Source organism: Xylaria bambusicola (assembly GCF_022495145.1).
Source record: "Xylaria bambusicola strain CBS 139988 unplaced genomic scaffold F5B22scaffold_3, whole genome shotgun sequence".
NCBI lineage: Eukaryota > Fungi > Ascomycota > Sordariomycetes > Xylariales > Xylariaceae > Xylaria > Xylaria bambusicola.
Window position 1 is genome coordinate 1,416,882 of NW_025953556.1, and position 17,443 is coordinate 1,434,324.

The window sequence follows — 17,443 nt, forward strand, 5'->3', positions numbered from 1 at the left end:
TCACTGGGGCTTCACGCAGCTCTGATAGTTGAATAGACCAGTTATCGCCAGCAACACCATTTTAGGACGGGTTTTGATTTACGGCCGTCAAGATCTGCAACATGTTTCTCTCGATACTCAAACCGTAGTATAGTAGTTCAACTTCTCCGTCATGACAGAGCTTTGAATGTCTTATTAAAAATGACAGTTGTGTTACAGCAAGGCGGAGTTCCTCTCGAACTCTTTAAACCATAATATCATCAATTTCAAATAACTCATGTGCAGTTGCTGTGAAGTTAATTTTACTATGTAAGTATTATAGTGATCAGCCTCTTGCAGGCTAGGTAAGGCACTGCTAGATAGGTACCTAGTACGGACAGATACCTACGAAGTGACAGGGTTACCTAAAAACCTGGTAACAGATTCGGGCCGATCACTAGACACAGCGGCATAATGTTGACATACTTATGCCGGCTTGTTACCAATTGCCTCATTCATTCCGCCTTGCCTACCTACATACCTACCTAGGGAGTGAGTAAGAGGAAACCTTGACTGCATGTAGCCGCTATCAATGTCCTGTATAATAATAATATGTCAAGACAGTAAACCATAGGTACTCATTACGTACCTAGGTAAGGAGATATGTAGCGAAGCAAGATAGACCGCCTAGGGGCCAATGCCGAATGATGATTCTTAGAATTTGAAAGGATCACGATGCTAGCAACCGCCATGACTAAAATCAAAACCCCAACATGTTCCAATCTTCAGCCGCATTTCCCCAACCTCCCCCACAATCAACCAATCTGGGCGGAACGCTTGGTTTTCGCCCTGGTTCGTTCGCTTTCTTTCTATTCGTTCTCCCTCATCTGGTATTCTCCACCAGCTGACTGTAATCTACCCCGGTTTGCCTAGACTTCATACATATAATGACGCTTTGAATTCAAGCCTTACTTCACCACACAATGCGATTTCTATCTTTTTCAACCCGAAATTTTTTGGGGGGGGGGGGGGGGGGAAGATACGGGTTACGTGAGAAAAACAAAAGCTAATAAATCCAGATACTCCGGCATTTCTTCCACTCGCCTCTGTGAATGTATAATAAAGCGATAGACGAATGTACGCATCGTTACCACGCTAAGGGATCGAACCATGTTCCCACAGGCCACGAGGGACCCGGAGATCACCTGCATATGACCATTGACGTAGTTGGCAGGTCAAAGGCCGAATGCCACCACGAAAGCAGGGTCATTGCAATGGCGTGTTCCCGTTGCTACCACCAGAACTGCCAATCCCACATAACGGACTGTACCTCCCCAGCACCCAAGCATTCGAGAGGAAGATCTGTAACTTAATGAAGTTAGGTTAGGCCAGGCAAGTTTATATCATACCTAACTTATACTGTGATGTATAACAGTGGCAATTGCGCGGAATTGCTCGCAGTGAAGTGGAGTGTTATATAAGAGAAATTGTACGGAATCGCTTGCCGTCTACTAATTGCCCCTGGTCGCCTCATCTACCTAAGTATAGTAGTATATCTTTGTTGTCCTCCCTCGACACATTTATTTTACTTTTTCTTTATTTACCTACTCCGCAACATCGGTTCCCTTCAGCTGCCGGTATCAACTCTCGGCTCGCTGATAGGCCACTGTTCGATATGGCAGCAATGCAGCGTCTAGCCACCACTGCCGTCGTGCTACTTGCCGGGGCCTTGCCGGCACAGGCACTCTATCAAAACGGCTCAACCTTTACACCATGTGACTCGCCCGTGTACTGCACGGGAGAGCTTCTCAAGCAGGTCGAGTTGGCTCGGCCGTTTTCTGACTCGAAAACATTTGTAGACCTGTGAGAATGAGAGCTTGGTACCAACTCCGCGTCAAATTCAGCTAACTTATGCAAATGTAGGCCAACAATCAAACCCTTAGATGAAGTCTTGGCGGCTTTCGAAAAATTAGAGAAACCTCTTAGCAATAACACCGCATTGCAGGAATTTTTGTCAACATACTTTGGAGAGGCCGGCTCAGAGCTCGAAGAGGTGCCCGTCGATCAATTAGAGACTGATCCTATTTTTCTAGATAACATCGAAGATTCCGTAATCAAGCAGTTTGTGGAAAAAGTCATTGACATTTGGCCTGACTTGACGAGGAAGTATGTTGGTGCCGACAGTTGCGATGACTGTGTAGATAGTTATATTCCTATAAATCGCACCTGTGAGTACTGACATACCTTGCCCCATACCTGAAACTATCCTTAGGAACTGTGTCCTTTCCCAGCCCCCCAACGACTCGATGAGGAAGGATACTAGTCACTAACTTTTCGATCTGTAGTTGTCGTCGCTGGAGGTCGCTTCCGAGAACCCTATTACTGGGATTCTTTCTGGATATTGGAAGGCTTATTACGAACGGGCGGTAGCTTTACTGAAATATCTCGGTATGGTGGTACGAGTCTATGATAATGAATACATCCAATATTGACGCAGCATGCAGAAACATCATTGAGAACTTTCTTGATTTCGTTGACCAGTTTGGCTTTGTTCCCAACGGCGCACGAATCTACTACTTGAATCGATCTCAGCCCCCGCTCTTGACGCAGAGTAAGTAGTTTTCGTGCTTCTCGTCCTTTTGATTGGGTGAATTTGAAGGCATTAGCACTCTTCTCTAGTTAGAGTCCTATCTTGAATGCGCTTACGCCTTACAAATATATACATACATATATATACTACCAACTTGCAATGACTAACTGATAATGCATAGTGGTTAAGACATATGTTGAGTATACGAACGACACAAGCATCTTGCATCGAGCCTTGCCGCTTCTCATCAAGGAGCACAGCTTTTGGACCACGAATCGGACTGTACAGTTCACAGTCGACGGTGAAACACATTCTTTGGCACAGTGAGTTACATTTTTGACTCGATGATGGTTCAAGGCTGGTCACTAATCTCTCGCCTCAAAAAGCTATGCGGTCGTGAACACTGAGCCTCGACCCGAGTCATATCGTGAGGACTACGTCACTGCAAACAACAGATCGTATTACGCCCAGTCAGGTATCATCTACCCAGAGACGCACGCGCTTAACGATTCTGAAAAGGCCGATCTGTATGCAAACCTGGCTTCGGGTGCCGAGTCGGGTTGGGATTATACCAGCCGTTGGATTGCAAACCCGTCTGATGCTGTGAACGACGTTTATTTCCCATTGCGATCCCTCAACACGGTAAACGTCATTGGTGTCGATGTAAATTCTATCTTGTACGCCAACGAGATAGCTATCGCAAATTACCTCAGAGATGCCGGTGATGATACCACAGCCGATGAATTCGAGGAGCTAGCGAAGAACCGATCCGCTTCCATGTTTGAGTTGATGTGGAATGACAAGTACAGCAGCTATTTCGACTTCAACTTGACATCTAATGCCCAGAATGTGTATACCATTGCAGACGAGGATACGACAGATGAACAACGGGCGGATGCGCCTGATGGCTATCAGATCGCCTTTAGTCCTGCACAGTTCTACCCTTTCTGGCTTGGTGCCGCGCCTGTTCAGGTGAAGAACAACCCTCTCGCCGTCAGAAACGCCTACAAGCGCGTCGCGGCCCTTTTGTCCGACAAAGCTGGTGCTATTGCTTCCACTAACCTCAAGACAGGCCAACAGTAAGTGGCATCCCATTCTTCTTAGTCACAATATTCAGGATGAACGGCCTTCGATTTGATCGCTTAGGCCTATACTCTGATGAAATAGCATAATGGATGAAGAGATGTAATTACTAACTATCCTTAGATGGGATGAGCCGAATGTTTGGCCACCGCTGATGTACGCAATCATGAAGGGCCTGCTCAACACACCAGCCACCTTCGGGAAAGAGGACCCGTATTATATCGAGACGCAGGACTTAGCCCTTTCATTAGCACAACGCTACCTCGACAGCACTTTCTGCACATGGCGATCAACGGGCGGTTCCACCGACGAGCTGCCTCGCCTCGGCGGAATCGAGGACCCCGAAGCACAAGGCATCATGTTTGAGAAATACTCGGACGCGTCGATCAATGTAGCCGGCAGTGGTGGTGAATACGAAGTCGTCGAGGGATTCGGGTGGTCCAACGGCGTGCTCATATGGGCCGTGGATACCTTTGGTAATAAGCGTACGTCACCCGCCCCCTGATCATAATTATTAGCTTTCCTTGTAATTTTTGCATCATCTCTCCTTTTGCTAACTGCGAACGTAGTGAAACGCCCGGATTGTGGCGATCTGGAAGCGGCCGATCTCGACACGAGGGAAAGCCAGAGGGCTGTTTACCTGTCTCGTATCGACGCTCGGTGGACGAAGAAGTTTGGCAGGAGAGCTCAGTAGAATGAATATGGTCAAAGCGTTATAGATGTATCTGCTTCTCTATATGCTACAAACAACCTAGATTAGAATGCTGTTAAATAATCATACCCTTTGTGGGCAATATCTAATGGTTTTCATTATTCTATAATTTGAAATCTCCTATACTCATTCTTGCTCAGAGTCATGCAACATTTAGACATATGTGCCCCTTTAATGTAGATTGCCTTCTCGAATTATATGGCTATGTGAAACGAATAGTACGCTACTTCGCAAATTAACCACACATCTGCCTCTAACCTCTTGGAGAGCGGATGATAAATTCAAACTTGTACATCAGCACGAATAAGCCCGAACATCTCTTCGTTCATCGCCTTGCCTTCCTTGACAATAGCCATCCTCCGGGTCCCCTCCTTAACGAAGCTAGCTTTTACGAGCACACGCTCACTTGCCTTGTTGCCTTCGAAAACAGTAGCCTCGATGCGCAAGAGTTCGGGGACGTTGGCAAAAGCCCATCGTGTAAGAGCCTTGACAGCTTCGGTCATGACTAGAAAAATCAATTAATGGACAATTCAAGCATAATGAGGACAGATGTAAATAGGCGATCTGATTGCTACCGCTTCCCATCCTTGTATATCCGATCCGCAATACAGATAGGTGAATCTAAACAGTGGTCAAGAGCAATGTGAGCGATTACTTACTCCCTTGACCCCAGAACTTCCGCGCCACCCAGTACCCAAGCTCCCGCGTGCCACCGTAGATGGGATCGCCCTTGGGCGGCTCGAGCGACACGGTGCCGGCGACTTCGCCCGCCTCGACGGTGAAAATGCCGAAGGTCAGCGCGGGCGGAGCGAGCGAGTTGCAGTGCGCAATGAAAGACTCGGCGTCGGCCAGCGTGTACGGCGACGGGAACCGGGACCGCAGGTACTTGGCTAGCTCTGGGTCGTTGGCGGCTGCCGACATAGCCTCTGCATCTGCGGCCTCATAGCGCCGCAGATAGAACTTCTCGGTTGTGAGGATTGCTGTGGGGGGGATTGTGTGCGGCGTGCCGGTGGCGGCTGGGGTGTTGTTGCTCTGAGTTGCCATCTTCTCTTTCCGGGTGTTGTCGTGATTTCTGATTTACTTGGAAGCGGTGATATTTATCGTCACTCGTATATTGAACAGCGGTGCTGTTTTATTTTTTGAATCTCTATCAGCGAGCTGATCTGAAGAATCTCATTGGTGTTCCTTCAAGTTCCAAGAGCGATTTGCTTGAATGGTATTGCTGTATTCGTCCACTCTTTCAAACTTCCAAATAACATGGACATTGCAGAGAGACGATAATGAGCAAGTTGCACAGTTATACCCAGTTCCTTACTCACATAGTGAAGGGTCAAGAGACATCACGATCACGGCATGAGTCACTCATCCGATGTAAGCAAACATGACACACACTTTGATAGTGTCGTTGCATCTATATTTTGTGATCTATCTATATCTCCATTAGGCAGTTGCGAATCATTGCTTTCTAGCTGAGGTTGATTCAATGATGAATCATATTACAATCCATAATATTTCCAAGTGGCCATGGTGTTGCGTGAGCTGGGCAGACGGCTCGAGCGCCACGTTAGTCGTAGTCGATGTTGTGAGTCCGTGTCCACTCGATATCTAGAGAGCGTGCATGCGCAACTACTCCAAGTTTATTATATACCTAGGTCAACTAGGTACCAAGTAATACTCCAATTGACTTTGCAGATACATAGACCCTGGATTGAGATCTGGATTGGGATCAAAGGCACGTGGAGAATCGAGATGGGCTCAGGGTGGTAATCCTTAGGAGGTAGGTACAGGTACGTGGACTGGAGCAAGGGTGCCTGCAGGCCCTGTTTAGGGAAGCTCAGGCTAGCTCCCAATTGGCTAGATTGATTGGTTCATCCCTGGAAAGCGAAGGTGGCCTTTCGTGCCGGCTGTAGTGTACTTGTGCTCTATTTCCAAGCAGCATCCCTCTCGAGGCTCAGGTCAAGCAGCCTCAATTAGCCAGCTGTCTTCACCAGCTTCAAATCCTCCCGATTCCTTCCTCTACTGAAAAGTAGTCCACCCCGTACTAGTCCCACGATATATTATCCGCGACGATCAACCCACATTGCCACGCGCATTCGATTCGAGGTCGACGTTGTCGCATCCGCCATCTTTGTCTTCATGCACGCGCGTTGCCTCTGTCTCATGTCGCATATGCGGTGATCTGTCCCGTTTGCTATTGTTCGTTGCCAGAATCTGCCGCCGACCGCTAGCCTCGCATATTAAGCTGTCTGGATAGCCGGGGATACTTTCGCAAACCTCCATTGAGCAGCTTACCTCCGGATCGGACTACCGGCCATGCCTCCAAAGTCGAGGTTCACCAGGCTTGATGCCTTTACTAAGACGGTCGAAGATGCAAGGATACGAACTACTTCTGGTGGCATTGTCACAATCATATCCGTGATTGTTGTTCTCTACCTTGCTTGGGGAGAATGGTCCGACTACAGAAGGATTGTCATACATCCTGAGCTCATTGTTGACAAGGGACGGGGTACGTTTCTCATATATTCTTGATTCGTCAGCTTGCTAACAGCCTTGACAGGCGAACGCATGGAAATCCATATGAACGTTACCTTTCCGAAGCTACCCTGCGAGCTCCTTACCCTCGATGTTATGGACGTATCTGGCGAACAGCAGCATGGTGTTTTACATGGCGTGAAAAAAGTGCGATTGCAGCCCGCCTCGCAAGGTGGACGGGTTATTGATATTACTGCGCTCGCGCTGTCAGTACAAATTTCGACGTGATTGCACTTCTAGTGCGTCCTATCAGCATCACTAACAATCATCATAGGCACGATGCGAATGAGGCAGCTACTCACTTGGATCCGGATTATTGTGGCTCTTGCTACAGTGCCCCGGCCCCGTCCAATGCAGCTAAACCAGGATGTTGCAATACTTGTGACGAAGTACGAGAGGCATATGCGCAGGCATCATGGGCTTTTGGTCGTGGCGAAGGTGTTGAGCAATGCCAGCGCGAGCACTATGCCGAGAAGTTGGACGAGCAGAGACATGAAGGCTGCCGCATCGAGGGTGCCATTCGCGTGAACAAGGTGATTGGAAACTTTCACTTCGCTCCAGGAAGGAGTTTCAGCAACGGCAACATGCACGTCCATGACCTGAAAAATTACTGGGACAGCCCCGTGAGGCATTCATTTGAGCACGAGATCCACCAGCTCCGATTCGGACCCCAGCTTCCTGAGGATGTGACCAAGAAGCATGCCAAGAGGAGCCTCTGGACGAACCACCACCTGAACCCGCTTGACGAGGTCAAGCAAATTACCGACGACCCCAACTTTAACTTCATGTATTTCCTCAAAGTTGTGCCTACGGCATACTTACCTCTAAGCTCATCTAAGTCGGGCACATCAGACCGAACTGCGGATGAAAATGTCTGGTTAGGCAGTCTGGGTAGTGGCTTCGACGGTAGCATGGAGACGCACCAGTACTCTGTCACCAGCCACAAGCGAAGCTTGAACGGTGGCGATGATGCAGCTGAGGGCCACCAGGAGCGCATGCATGCCCGAGGTGGTATCCCAGGCGTGTTCTTTTCTTATGTAAGTACCCCAATAACGGATTGGGATGCCGTGTTTTGATCCAGGCTGATATGAGACATTATAGGATATCTCGCCAATGAAGGTGATCAATCGGGAGGAGCGAGCCAAGACATTTTCGGGTTTCCTAGCAGGTCTCTGCGCCGTACTTGGTGGCACGTTGACAGTAGCGGCAGCCGTAGACCGAGGTGTATACGAAGGGGCGACGAGGATAAAGAAGCTTCAGTCCAAGAATCTATAACGCATCACGCAGCCTCCGAACTACTGTTCTTGTCAGTGTAGATTATGTAGTCGATTAGGTCTAGGGTTGGATTTTGATAGCTGTGCATTCATATGGAGTTGGGATTTTTCTACATAGTTCGAGTAACGGATCCAATCTTTGTTCCATCTTCCTTTATTTGTCTTGACATTCTACAACGGTCACATGGCTGAACTCTATAGGTATCTGCTTACATGTAGTGGAGGCGTAGGTACCTAAACTCGAAAGATGATTGAGTACCTAAGGTTTTTCGCCGCATTTTCAAAATTAAGACCTTCTAGGGGCTCCAAGGTTCATGTCGGCGTCCTTTAAGTTAAGCATAACTGACCCCAGATTCTGCGAGCTGCCAAACTTAAGAGTAGTTAGCCGCTACAAGGTACCTAGGTAGTTCATAGAGAGTTTTTAAAAAGCCCAGTGTCAGATGTAGAACTGTAGGAATTAGATGTTTTCGATGGCGTGTGAAACGACCCTTGTCTGGACCCCTTCTTCTTGAGCACACAGGTACATATGTACCTATTTTACCATATACCCAATTAAGGCTAGACTTGCATGGCGGTAGTGGTACTTGGGCTCATTTAGGTAATTAGGTAATACTACCTAGGTAGGTAGATTCTGTTAGATGCGCTATGCCGCTCTGATGCCGCTGCCTCCAGGACGCCTCTGGGGCGCCGCCAGGGGTTGCTAATGTACCCCATAGACGGTATCATTAGGCCAAGACCAGACCCCATTCTTTTCGTCCAGTAACAGGTCATTTGACGTGTTGTCCGCTAAATTACCCCCTTTCTTCAGCTTCAACAACCACCACCAGCACGAGGACATTTAATCTACCTGCCCTAGGTAATCAATCGATCCGCCAGTCAGTCAATCGAGTCGTCCCAATCACTCTGTCTCCCAACCCGATTGTTCATCCCTACGTCAATATCGCTATCTAGTCCGCTCCCGCGCCCTTTTCCTCGATAGCCTCAGCCTCAGACGCCCGAAACCTGACTGTGATTCATCCGACTCCAACCATCATTTGTCACGAAACCGCTCTGTGCCGCTCGCTGTCGACGATCCCTCGTTCCATGGAGGTTCTACCGCTCGTCTTAGGCAGCATTGACCTCATAATTCATGCATCGTCCAGCCCGGTTTACTACTATCAGAGCGGATAGCAATACTTTCCCACTTGATCCTCGTGCGCGTTGCATTTGCCCTTCATTTTGCTCCTGTTAGGGTGCAACACGATAGGTAGACCCTGATGTGGTCTTGATGACTTGTAACTTACGGCACCTTCCATTTCGCACCTCAGCCTTTCCAACTCCGATACCAGATTGATTCACCTTGTCTGGCCAACATTTGCCAGTATTCATCATGGCGAACCCGAACCGCCCCAACTTTATCGACCTACGCTCCGGCTCTTCCAACACGGTCCACACCATGTCCTCGCGCGGCCTTCGATCTCCACGTCTGCATGTCGCTGGCGAAGTTCCACCTGCGTTATCACCTCTCGATGCCTTTGCCCTACAGAGCCGCCTGCTTGCCAAACAATTAGAAGAGAGTGCGAAGAGCGGCAACCGAGTGAGCCGCCTTCCTCCATTGACCACAGAAAGTCCTCTGGTTGTCCAAGGCCGCTCTGAGTATTTCCGCTCCTTATCTTACGACTCGACCGATGAACAAGATGGCCTCTCTCCGAAGCAGCCCGCCGGGCTTGGTCTCACCACTGAAATTGAAACCCCTCAAGATCGCCCACGTTCCGTGCACCCGCGAATGAGTCGGATTCCTCCCACCCCGGACGAGTCTATACCAGTGCCCCCAAATCCATTCAAAGATGGTCTGCGTGGTCGTTCGCTACAGAAACTTGACGAGAATAATGGTATGTACGGTGCACGCAGGGAGCAATCGCCCGGTGATCTCGAATCGGAGCCTCGGTCTGCGGGTCCTCAAGGAAGTATAGGGCGTGCATCCCCGTCACGCGGGCGCTTCCCAGCATCGCCCGAGAAGCTCACCAAAACGGCTTCAAACGAATCAGCTAGCCTGGTTCCGCCTCCGCCTATGTTTCCAAAGCGCTCGTCGAGCATCATGTCAGCCCCTCTAGATACCACCTTCCCCCATGAAGAGAATCTCAGTGCGTCATTCCACTCTCAGCCTCCGCGGAAACTGTCATCTAGTAGTGCCTTCTCTGGTCCAGTACTCGCATCCCCCATTGCCCATTATCAGAGATCGCCTTCAATCAGCTCAGAAGCATCCGCACCGCTGCCGCGGCCCTCGTTCAATTTCTCGCGTCCGCTAAGTCGCGCAGGTACGCCGACATTAGATGCGCCGTCCCGGCAGGCGTCCTCAGATAGCCACCCTTCGTTTATATTAGCTGATGATACTGCTCATACACCCGTCAGCATGCATAGCGATGCCTTTGCAGAGGGCTCCGTAGCTGGGGGAGACCCGGCACCGTCATATATCTACTCTAAATATTCATTGCCACGTGGCAAATCACTGCAACGAAACTCTACTCTATTTCATGAGGCTGAATCACCGTCCTCTTCATTTGCTTGGGAACCACCTGCGTCAGCAGGAAATAGACAGGCTCCTCCATCTCCTCCCACTCGGCCTTCCAGTTCCTCCTCCCGATACCAAGATGGTGTAGTCATAGGAGACCCTCTTGTAGGTCGTCCGTCATTAGAACGCAGTAAGCTATCCACTGAGATGTCGGCGGATGGTGAGCCATCTTCCAATATCAGTCGGCCATCAACTAGAGATAGCAGACTGTCTACGGACATCCCTAGAGGGCGAACTTTGACTTCAGGCAGCCATGATCAAGCTCAACCAAGAGCCCGAACACCTATGTCTGTCTCCACGAGTGATTCCGCCAGTACTATCAAGCCAGCCAGGTCACAACATTCTTCTGCACCCACCGCGGCCGAGATGAGCCCAGAGGAACATCTAGCCAAGGGCATCAAGTGTCATGAGGAGGGGTCTGTGAAAGAATCAACCTACCATTTACGCCTTGCTGCACTTGGTGGTGATCCCACAGGCATGCTATTATATGCTCTGGCCTGTCGACATGGCTGGGGTATGCGACCAAATCAGAAGGAAGGCGTTCAGTGGCTTCGGAAAGCCGCCGATATTGCCGGCGCAGAAATTGCGGAAGATGAAAATCATGCTAAAGAAGGCAAAACCATTGATTTCATGGAGAACAAAACCCGGAAAGCTCAATTTGCGCTCAGTATATATGAATTAGGTGTCAGCCATATGAATGGATGGGGTATTGAACAGGACAAAGCGCTTGCACTTAGATGTTTTGAGATTTCAGGAAGTAAGTTCTGCCTACGTCATATTGGTAAGGATCAAATTACTAAGCACTTCACAGGTTGGGGTGATGTAGACGCACTCACAGAAGCTGGTTTCTGTTATGCGCAAGGCATTGGTTGTAAGAAGGATCTCAAAAAGAGCGCCAAGTTCTACCGTATGGCTGAAGCAAAAGGCATGAGTATGCCTGGGAATAGTTGGTAAGTTCCGTTCGCGTCCATTTGTGCCCTCCAAGTCGTTAACACATTTATCTTAGGATACACAAGGCGAAATACAATGATGACACAAGCAGCATAAAGTCGGGTAAAGCGAGAAGCAAGTCCAAAAGTCGAGGGATTTTCGGCAAGAAGTCGAAGGAAACTACATCCTAAATTCTCCCTAAGGATCCATTTCGGTCATCGTTATCCGGCGTTCATGGTTGCGGAGGTATATCTCGACAAAACTAGCGTGTATACCGTGGTCATTTGACATGGTGGCCAGGGGAACGTATCACAGGCATTATATCATCGTTCATATTTTCATTCGATATATTATATTCGACTTCGAGGCGAACAGTATCGTTGGCCAATATTTATTCCTCTACACGGTAAGAGGGGCCAAAAAGTCCTAGGCATCGAGATTTCTTTATGTGTATATTCAGGCATTCCATTCCGGGAGGCTAGCTGAAATGCAGAGGCGTTCAAACAACCGGAGGCGCAACGGGTATCAGGACAACATGTCTACAAAAGCATGTAGCCAGTTATAGCTCAGGTTACACCATTCATACTTCGTCACAAAGATGAAGAGCATCATCGTACTCCGACGGCAGTTGGACAATGCACAAGACTCTCAACTAGCTAAGCGCAATATAAAAGTTGGGGTTTTGATCCTCACAGCATTTTATTACGACATGTAATCTAATATTATTGTCAAGAACACGGTCCAATCCAAGTCGTGTGACAAGCCCCTCACTAACGCTCGCAAGGAAGGCGTTGATTAACCTCAGCGTCAGTTACCACGGAATGTTCTCTGCTTCCGAGTCCCTAGTATTACTTTCCGTAAATCCCTGCTGTTTGGCTTTTCTCAGGTTGGACGCTATTTGCGCCCTTCTCCTGCGCTACTTGTTGGAAGACGGCCGCTAATCTCTGTATGGCTTCTTCTCCTATCTGGTAGTGAGTTATGACTATAACAACGAGGATTAGTGAAGTTCTCTACTGAAGATTCAGGGAGACCCTAGATTCTTTCAGGCGTAACACTTACGGCGGTTTCCTGAAAGTTTCAAACCTGCTTCCTGGCCGAGTTTTTGGAATCTGGCCGCACTGCAATTCAATGATTCCAGATCTAGCCAACACATGTTCGTCTCAACGGGGTATTGCACTATAAGAACATTTCAGGTAAGGAATTGGCATTCTGAAAATTGTTTGGGGGATAAATAGGAGTGGGAGGGAAACAAGGGGTCTTGGCAAAAGAAGTTTTACTTACTGCGTCCCCCAAGATCAGTCCACATCTTCTCGACGCGTCGCGCGGTGGTATGCGACGCCTTCAAAAGACCATCCTGGCCATTGGGGTCCTTACCAAAAGTCGTGTCGACAGCGACGCGAGCAGCAGCCGTAACGACGCCGGACTGTCGCAATCCGCCGCCGATGGCCTTGCGCACCCATCTCCCGTGCTTGATGTACTTCTTGGAACCCACGACGATGCTACCAATGGGAGCTCCCAGACCCTTGGAGAAACACAAGCTAATGGTGTCGAAACAGGCGCAGAAATCAAGTAGCGAGCCAGCGCCGGAGACGACGGCCTCCCACAGACGAGCACCGTCGCAATGCATGAGGATAGAGTGCTCGCGCGCAAACGCGGAGATGCGCTGGACCTCTGCGAGCGGCATTATCATGCCGTTGAGGGTGTTCTCGAGACTGATGACGCGCGTTGGACACCCGTGGACGTTGTCGCCCAACACGACGTTTTCTTGGACGTCTTCTAGAGTCAGATAACGTCCGTTGCGAGGCCGGACGGTTATCAAGAGGGCTTGGCTTAGGGAGGCGACGCTGCAGGGTTTCTAGTCAGTGCCGCAAAAGGGGTCGGAAGACAGAAAGAGGACGGGATGAAAAGGAGACTGATGTACCCGCCGGCTTCATATTTATTGATATGAGAATCGCGATCGCAGAGAATGCTGTGAGGTGGCTGCGTGAGCAACGCTCGTAAGGCGACTTGGTTCCCCATGGTCCCAGACAAAACGAAGAGGCCTGCCTCCTTGCCCGTGAGAGCCGCCACGTGCGCCTCGAGGTCTATGGTCGTAGGGTCTTCTTCGAATACATCATCCAGAAGCGTTGTGGTTTGGATCGCACTGAGCATGGCCGCAGTTGGTGTTGTCATGGTGTCGCCTGGGCATGGCGAAGGTTAGGTTCCATTTCAGGTCATGTGATAAAAAGGGGAAGTAGAAGCAGCATCATGATGTCCATGTGTTGTATGCCATGAACGGACTGACTACTCAACTACCACTCACTCCGCAAGTCAAAGGCAGCTGCGCCTTGATGGCCTGCCCAGCTGCTGGCCGGGGCCGCGGCACCGTTCGCGTTGTTACTCATGATGTCGCTGGTATCTCTAGAATTGTCCCAAGTTGCCGAAGAAATAGAGAATGTACGTGTAGAGATTCGCACGGGTATAGTATGGAGCAGAGCAAGTGGCAGGGCGTGGACTCTTATCCTACGACTCGCCGGCGGGGTCTTCGCATGAAGATTCTCGGTATGACCCAAGGGCGTGAGATATACAGTGGGCCGAGCCGAGTTCGGCCGTCCAGTGCGGGAAAACTCCCGAAACCTGTGTGCTCCGGGACGGCAGCGGGCGGGGAGGTGTTGCCGGGACCGTGTTCTAGATAAGAGACTTCTGCTAGGTTTCGACAAGGGGAGCATCTCACCAGACTTGAGTATGCGACGGGAGAGCTGCCTGTAAGGGCAAGACAATATCGTGATGCCCCTCGGCAGGTAGCTGGCTGTATAACGTTACATTAGACTATCTGTTTGGAGATTGGTCACAAATCTGGATAGATGGATGGCGAACTCGTCCCAGTTGAGCCGTTGAACTAACGAATCAAGTAACTACTCGATTTGTAGTACCCGATTGGGCAATGCGCAAGTCCATGGGTCCTCTTCCCCAGACCTACATACGTACTTTAATGTATGTATTATGTAAGGAATATAATGTTGTAACAAACACCAGAAATGGTCCACCGACTTCCTAGGAAGTCAGTCTAACTATGTACAGACTAGACTAGCGTGGCATGCATTTACATAGTACTTCGTACTATGTAGTTTCTATTGTATCTTCCCTGGGGTTGCTTAATTAATGTCTTACTTCAGTATGTACCTACCTAGGTACAATCCTGCAAGGCGAATGAATACCGGTACTATGATTGGCTTACTCAGTACCTGGCATTACTACTTCAGGACCAACAGTCCACTTTGGTTTCAGGGCCGTTCATTCGAACATTTAGCCATCCTCACCCCCTACCCCTGAACGTCAAAGGGTAGAATATGCCTGTTATTCCCTAGATTCATGGAATTCTAGCTTAGGATTTACTATCCTTCCAATATCTTATGAATAACAATTTCCATAGCTGGAGTATTTTTAACGGGTGGCTATCATTTCACATCGGATCAATGCCCCTGCGGTAGGGACATGCCATCTCACTTCCGCCTCGACAGGCGGAGATGTACTCGCTTGACCTTCATCTTCGGCTTGGTCCTGATCTTCCTCCTATGGCTGAACCCCAATTGGATAGACACATCTGTCCACCATGTCTCCCGCTTTGACCCGCGTGACGTAGATCTGGCAAACCCCAATGCGGTCCGGAATCTGTGTCGGCAGCACGGGTGGAGCCCGTTCAAGAATGCCCAGGATAGAAAGGTGTTCGACCTCATCATGGTCAACACGGAGCTGGAATGGCTCGAGATTCGCCTGAACGGTACCTATGACTACGTCGACTACTTTGTCATTGTCGAGTCTAGTAAGACATTCACCAACCGCGACAAGCCTTTGTTCATCAAGGATAATATGGACCGCTTCGCCGCTTACCGCGACAAGATCATTTACCACCAACTGGAGATCCCGGATGGTTTTCATTCCGACCGTGCGAACCCGGCCTGGGCCTGGGAGGACCTGCAGCGAAATGCTATGTACGACCAAGTGCTACCACGCTTAACCGGCGCCAAAGCACCCGTCGATGGGGATGTTCTTATCGTCGCCGACGTTGACGAACTTGTGCGTCCCGAGACTATAACAGTGCTTAGGGCATGCCAATTTCCCCGACGGCTCACTCTGAGAAGCCACTTCTACTACTACAGCTTCCAGTTCATGCATGTCGGTACGCAGTGGGATCACCCGCAGGCTACGTATTACCAAGGCTGGCGGACAATCTTGCCAGTGAACCTACGCAACTCGGATGGTGGGTTGCAGCCGCTTATCAAACTTGAGAAGGGTAATCTGTGGAGCGCGGGTTGGCATTGCTCGACGTGCTTTTCGACGATAGAAGAGGTTCTGACCAAGCTTTCTTCATTCTCTCATGTGTGGATGAACCACGAGGCCTACCGCGATCCCGACCGCATAGCCGATCGGGTGCGAAACGGAAAAGACCTGTGGGATCGCGAGGGACAGTTCTACGAACGGATAGAAAACAATAGAGACATACCAGGCCTTCTTCTGGCGCAGCCAGATCGGTTTCCGTGGCTGACCAACCGTGATGGCCCGACCGCTGGCTTTTTAGACTATCCGGAAAAGAAGACACCGGTTTCTGAGTAGGCGCCCAGAGAAAGAACAGGCGTTCTACAATAGCTGCCATCCTGTGTCTTTAAACAGAGATGATGACTGGGACGCTTTCTCTTCGAACCCTACATTCTCTTCCCCGGGACATTGGCTGCCTTGGACCTGCATAATGCCTCCAGATTGGCACCGGGAAGTGCGAATATTCAATATGTATACCTATTTCATCATCAACGGCTACATTGTCCGTAGCCTATATTTTTTTTTCCCCGTTCTTTGCCGCAATCAGTTTGTACCGTTGTGACAACACGGAGCACAGCATCTTAGAAGGATACCCGGGTGATGAGTACTACTACTAGTAGTCTCACGCCCTTTGTTGTACAATAGCATTTCTCTTGTATACGTTAGACAGTTACTGAATTGGCGAGAGGTTTCTTCCCTTATTTACCAAGCCCCCGGAACTCTGCGCGATTATTCCTCCGTAGTCGGTCTTGCCCCGGCGTCTACCACCTTGGTGATAAGTCGAGGTACAAGTGATTAATTTTCCTAGGCCGCCTTCGTTCCCGTTTGAGACGATAACGAAACAATATCATGGGTGACAAACGATTCTATATACCAAGAACACGTTGGCCTAGTATGCCTAGGAATAATACGAGATGACTTGATTCGATAAGGGTGTCTAGGGTTACGGGGTTTGCTCGCAACCTAGTCATTTATAAGTCATCAAAACACGATTTTACACCCCCGATTCTTTATGACAATACCACCCCGTAGGCGCCGTGATGAATTACTGTTTCATCATGTTTATATGAATCATTTAATGTGGCTGTAGGGCACCACGACACCTGCGTTGTAAGCTACTACGTACTGGCCTCCCTTAGATCCAACCCGGTTGGTAAGGGAAGGATAGGAATACCACAATCTCAAGAGTCACAATGATAGCTATACTAGTGAATACTAGTATTTCTCTTCATATTGAGAGGACCAAGATATCTGTAGATCACAAGATGTCAAGCCATAACGGCACACTGGTTCGATCTGGCGTGACACAGCACAAGTGTCTACGTAAGCGACTATGACACAAGATAGTTTGGAGATGCGAGCCTAGTTCGTGCCATGCCACTAGATTGTCCTCCAGTAAGTTGTGGGACTAGAAAGGTCCTCTCAAGGTCCTATTACCAAAATGTTCGAAGCATCCCAAGAAGCCGTCATGGTTCCAGATGATTCTATCTATTTATACGCAGGTTAGCTAAAAGACA

The 17,443-nt window shown here is 49.3% G+C and overlaps 6 protein-coding genes across 6 annotated transcripts; 4 read left to right on the top strand and 2 right to left on the bottom strand.

Annotated features, from left to right (window-relative positions):
- The first annotated feature begins 994 nt into the window (after window positions 1-994).
- Window positions 995-4,437, top strand: F5B22DRAFT_589052 (Six-hairpin glycosidase-like protein). Its single transcript, XM_047973709.1, has 8 exons — window positions 995-1,821; window positions 1,882-2,186; window positions 2,304-2,406; window positions 2,463-2,569; window positions 2,730-2,871; window positions 2,935-3,627; window positions 3,755-4,116; window positions 4,201-4,437. The coding sequence occupies exons 1-8, from the start codon at window positions 1,634-1,636 to the stop codon at window positions 4,323-4,325; spliced, it is 2,025 nt and encodes a 674-aa protein (XP_047835443.1). The 5' UTR covers window positions 995-1,633; the 3' UTR covers window positions 4,326-4,437.
- On the bottom strand, window positions 4,131-5,627 carry F5B22DRAFT_267907 (acetyltransferase). Its single transcript, XM_047970163.1, has 2 exons — window positions 5,003-5,627; window positions 4,131-4,848 (listed from the first exon to the last, which is right to left on the bottom strand). Exons 1-2 carry the CDS (start codon window positions 5,385-5,387, stop codon window positions 4,625-4,627), a joined length of 609 nt encoding a protein of 202 aa, XP_047835444.1. The 5' UTR covers window positions 5,388-5,627; the 3' UTR covers window positions 4,131-4,624.
- Window positions 5,628-6,656: 1,029 nt separating this feature from the next.
- Window positions 6,657-8,150, top strand: F5B22DRAFT_642244 (endoplasmic reticulum-golgi intermediate compartment protein-like protein 3; the record flags this gene model as incomplete). Its single annotated transcript, XM_047978097.1, has 4 exons — window positions 6,657-6,849; window positions 6,901-7,081; window positions 7,150-7,912; window positions 7,977-8,150. The coding sequence occupies 4 exons, from the start codon at window positions 6,657-6,659 to the stop codon at window positions 8,148-8,150; spliced, it is 1,311 nt and encodes a 436-aa protein (XP_047835445.1).
- A 740-nt stretch (window positions 8,151-8,890) lies between these two features.
- Window positions 8,891-12,340, top strand: F5B22DRAFT_589058 (uncharacterized protein). The gene is made up of 3 exons (XM_047973710.1): window positions 8,891-11,457; window positions 11,512-11,650; window positions 11,707-12,340. Exons 1-3 carry the CDS (start codon window positions 9,519-9,521, stop codon window positions 11,819-11,821), a joined length of 2,193 nt encoding a protein of 730 aa, XP_047835446.1. The 5' UTR covers window positions 8,891-9,518; the 3' UTR covers window positions 11,822-12,340.
- F5B22DRAFT_589064 (pyridoxal phosphate-dependent transferase) lies at window positions 12,341-14,593 on the bottom strand. The gene is made up of 5 exons (XM_047973711.1): window positions 13,933-14,593; window positions 13,552-13,810; window positions 12,912-13,474; window positions 12,690-12,806; window positions 12,341-12,612 (listed from the first exon to the last, which is right to left on the bottom strand). The coding sequence occupies exons 1-5, from the start codon at window positions 14,336-14,338 to the stop codon at window positions 12,479-12,481; spliced, it is 1,479 nt and encodes a 492-aa protein (XP_047835447.1). The 5' UTR covers window positions 14,339-14,593; the 3' UTR covers window positions 12,341-12,478.
- Window positions 14,594-15,023: 430 nt separating this feature from the next.
- Window positions 15,024-16,795, top strand: F5B22DRAFT_268093 (glycosyltransferase family 17 protein). Its single transcript, XM_047970164.1, has one exon. The coding sequence runs from the start codon at window positions 15,105-15,107 to the stop codon at window positions 16,221-16,223; it is 1,119 nt and encodes a 372-aa protein (XP_047835448.1). The 5' UTR covers window positions 15,024-15,104; the 3' UTR covers window positions 16,224-16,795.
- The last annotated feature ends 648 nt before the right edge of the window (window positions 16,796-17,443 follow it).

Coding starts and splice junctions, on each gene's coding strand:
- F5B22DRAFT_589052 (XM_047973709.1), top strand. CDS start 1,634: ATGGCAGCAATGCAGCGTCTAGCCACCACTGCCGTCGTGCTACTTGCC. Junction 2,187..2,303: donor TATTCCTATAAATCGCACCT/GTGAGTACTGAC, acceptor TTCGATCTGTAG/TTGTCGTCGCTGGAGGTCGC. Junction 2,407..2,462: donor AGCTTTACTGAAATATCTCG/GTATGGTGGTAC, acceptor CGCAGCATGCAG/AAACATCATTGAGAACTTTC.
- F5B22DRAFT_267907 (XM_047970163.1), bottom strand. CDS start 5,387: ATGGCAACTCAGAGCAACAACACCCCAGCCGCCACCGGCACGCCGCAC. Junction 4,849..5,002: donor GAAGTTCTGGGGTCAAGGGA/GTAAGTAATCGC, acceptor TGATTTTTCTAG/TCATGACCGAAGCTGTCAAG.
- F5B22DRAFT_589058 (XM_047973710.1), top strand. CDS start 9,519: ATGGCGAACCCGAACCGCCCCAACTTTATCGACCTACGCTCCGGCTCT. Junction 11,458..11,511: donor ATGTTTTGAGATTTCAGGAA/GTAAGTTCTGCC, acceptor AGCACTTCACAG/GTTGGGGTGATGTAGACGCA. Junction 11,651..11,706: donor AGTATGCCTGGGAATAGTTG/GTAAGTTCCGTT, acceptor CATTTATCTTAG/GATACACAAGGCGAAATACA.
- F5B22DRAFT_589064 (XM_047973711.1), bottom strand. CDS start 14,338: ATGCTCCCCTTGTCGAAACCTAGCAGAAGTCTCTTATCTAGAACACGG. Junction 12,807..12,911: donor GACTGATCTTGGGGGACGCA/GTAAGTAAAACT, acceptor ATGTTCTTATAG/TGCAATACCCCGTTGAGACG. Junction 12,613..12,689: donor GAAACTTTCAGGAAACCGCC/GTAAGTGTTACG, acceptor TCGTTGTTATAG/TCATAACTCACTACCAGATA.
- F5B22DRAFT_268093 (XM_047970164.1), top strand. CDS start 15,105: ATGCCATCTCACTTCCGCCTCGACAGGCGGAGATGTACTCGCTTGACC.